Below are 1,839 nucleotides of genomic sequence, written 5' to 3'. Positions count from 1 at the left end.
TACTTTAACTAAATAAATATATAAAATATTTCTGAATACTATATATATATATTTTTTTTTTTTTTTTTTTGTTATTATTGTATTTAAATGTATATGATTTAATAATCAAATGAAAAAATATTAACTATATTCAGTGATAATGAAAATTTATTTTTTTTTTTTTTTTTTATTATTTTTTTAGAAGGATGAAAAAAATATTATTAATCATCAATTAGGTGTTAGACATGATAGTGGTATAGCAAGTTTGTCAGCAGCTATTGCGCTTATATCAGTTGGAGGGGTAGAAACTAATGAAAGAAAAAAAAAAAAAAAAATAAAAATAAAAAATAATAATATATTTTTAATATATTTATAACCATTTAAATATGTTTAAAAAAATTTTTTTTTTTTTTTGTTCTTTTTTTTCAAGGTTGCTCAAGGTATAGGTAATTTATTTTCTGCTTTGGTTTTAGGTACAAGTAGAAATCCATCTATCAAAGATGAATTATTTACATATACCTTAATTGGAATGGGTTTCTTAGAATTTTTAGGTAAATATATTTTCACTTTTTTTTTTTGAATAATAAGATTTTTTTTTTTTTATATTTCCATTAACTATTATATATATATATATATTATTTTATTTTATTTTATTTTATTTTTTTTTTATTTCTTTTTGATAGGTATTATTTGTGTATTAATGAGTGCTGTTTTATTATATTCATAAAATAATTTTTTTAAGATTCTTTTTTTCTTTCAAAGGGAGTGATATATTTAAAGAAAAACTTTAATAGTCTTTATATTGCAATCATTATATAATAAATTTAAATTTTCATTTAAATATATATTATATATATATATATATATATATATATTTTTTTTTTTTTTTTTTTTTTTTTTCTATCATATCTTTTTGAAAACAATTAAAAATCTTCTTATATATTAATGATACACAATTTTATGTTGAATTTATATTTATATTTTTTACATTGTTAAAAGTATATATATACAATACGAATAAAATAATGTCAAAAATAATACAGAATATTACGAAAGCATATATACAATTAAATATTATCTTAAATTTCTTTGAAAGAATATTGTTGCATTTATGTTTTTTATAAAATAACTATAAAATTAAAAATTTAAAACTTCTGTTCATATTCTTATTAATAGCAATATTAGAAAAAAAGAAAAAAAGACTTTTTTTTTTTTTTTTCTTACCTTGTATATACATTTAAAAAAGAAAAAAGAAAAAAGACAAAGACTTTATATATATGTAATAATATTAAAAAATGAAAATATATAACACTTTAATAAACGGAGAATAAAATAATACAGTTAATAAATAAATATATATACTTATATATTTTTATATATGGATATTTTAATTCTTTCGTAAAAATAGAAGGACAAATAAATTATACTCTATTATTAAATTTTTATTTAAATAAAAAAGTGCTTTATGTAACAGTATACTTTGTTTAAAATATTCTCATAAAAATGATTACTTTTTTTTTATTCAATATTTTTTGTTTTCTTTTTATTTGTTTTTACATCATTGTAGAAGGAAAATCATGCAAATTTAATGTAAAAATCAAATAATAAATAAAAAAAAAAAAAAACCAAGAAAAAATAAAAAACCTTCCTTTAATGCACTTATATTTTTATACAGAAAAATTTGATAATAGAAAAGCATAATGATTTCAGATTAAAACATAATGCAAAACCTATTTATTGGTTATTTTTTATTACTTTATTTAATAATATATGTTATTATTAAAAGAAAAGATATATTGAAATTATCTTTATTTTATTTTAATTATTTTTGTTTTTTTTTTTTTTTTTTTTGTTTTGTTT

General features: G+C 15.1%; 2 protein-coding genes across 2 annotated transcripts in view; both read left to right on the top strand.

The window, feature by feature from the left end:
• Positions 1–181: 181 nt before the first annotated feature.
• Positions 182–706, top strand: PGAL8A_00046000 (ATP synthase subunit C, putative; the record flags this gene model as incomplete). Its single annotated transcript, XM_028674478.1, has 3 exons — positions 182–280; positions 410–530; positions 663–706. Coding segments are annotated over 3 exons (264 nt in total), but the record flags the coding sequence as incomplete, so codon positions are not given.
• A 776-nt stretch (positions 707–1,482) lies between these two features.
• The window catches only part of PGAL8A_00045900 (cysteine-rich secretory protein, putative), a gene marked incomplete at both ends in the record, with an annotated part of 2,689 nt that continues 2,332 nt past the window's right edge, over positions 1,483–1,839 (top strand). The window contains 2 exons of the mRNA XM_028674476.1: positions 1,483–1,569; positions 1,655–1,719. Coding sequence (XP_028530825.1) covers positions 1,483–1,569; positions 1,655–1,719 — 152 coding nt within the window. The remainder of the gene's footprint in view (positions 1,570–1,654; positions 1,720–1,839) is intronic.

The sequence above is a fragment of the Plasmodium gallinaceum genome (genome assembly GCF_900005855.1).
Source record: "Plasmodium gallinaceum strain 8A genome assembly, contig: PGAL8A_v1_32, whole genome shotgun sequence".
NCBI classification, from domain to species: domain Eukaryota; phylum Apicomplexa; class Aconoidasida; order Haemosporida; family Plasmodiidae; genus Plasmodium; species Plasmodium gallinaceum.
The sequence above is the reverse complement of the archived record's forward strand: the minus strand, read 5'-3'. Positions and strand labels throughout refer to the sequence as shown.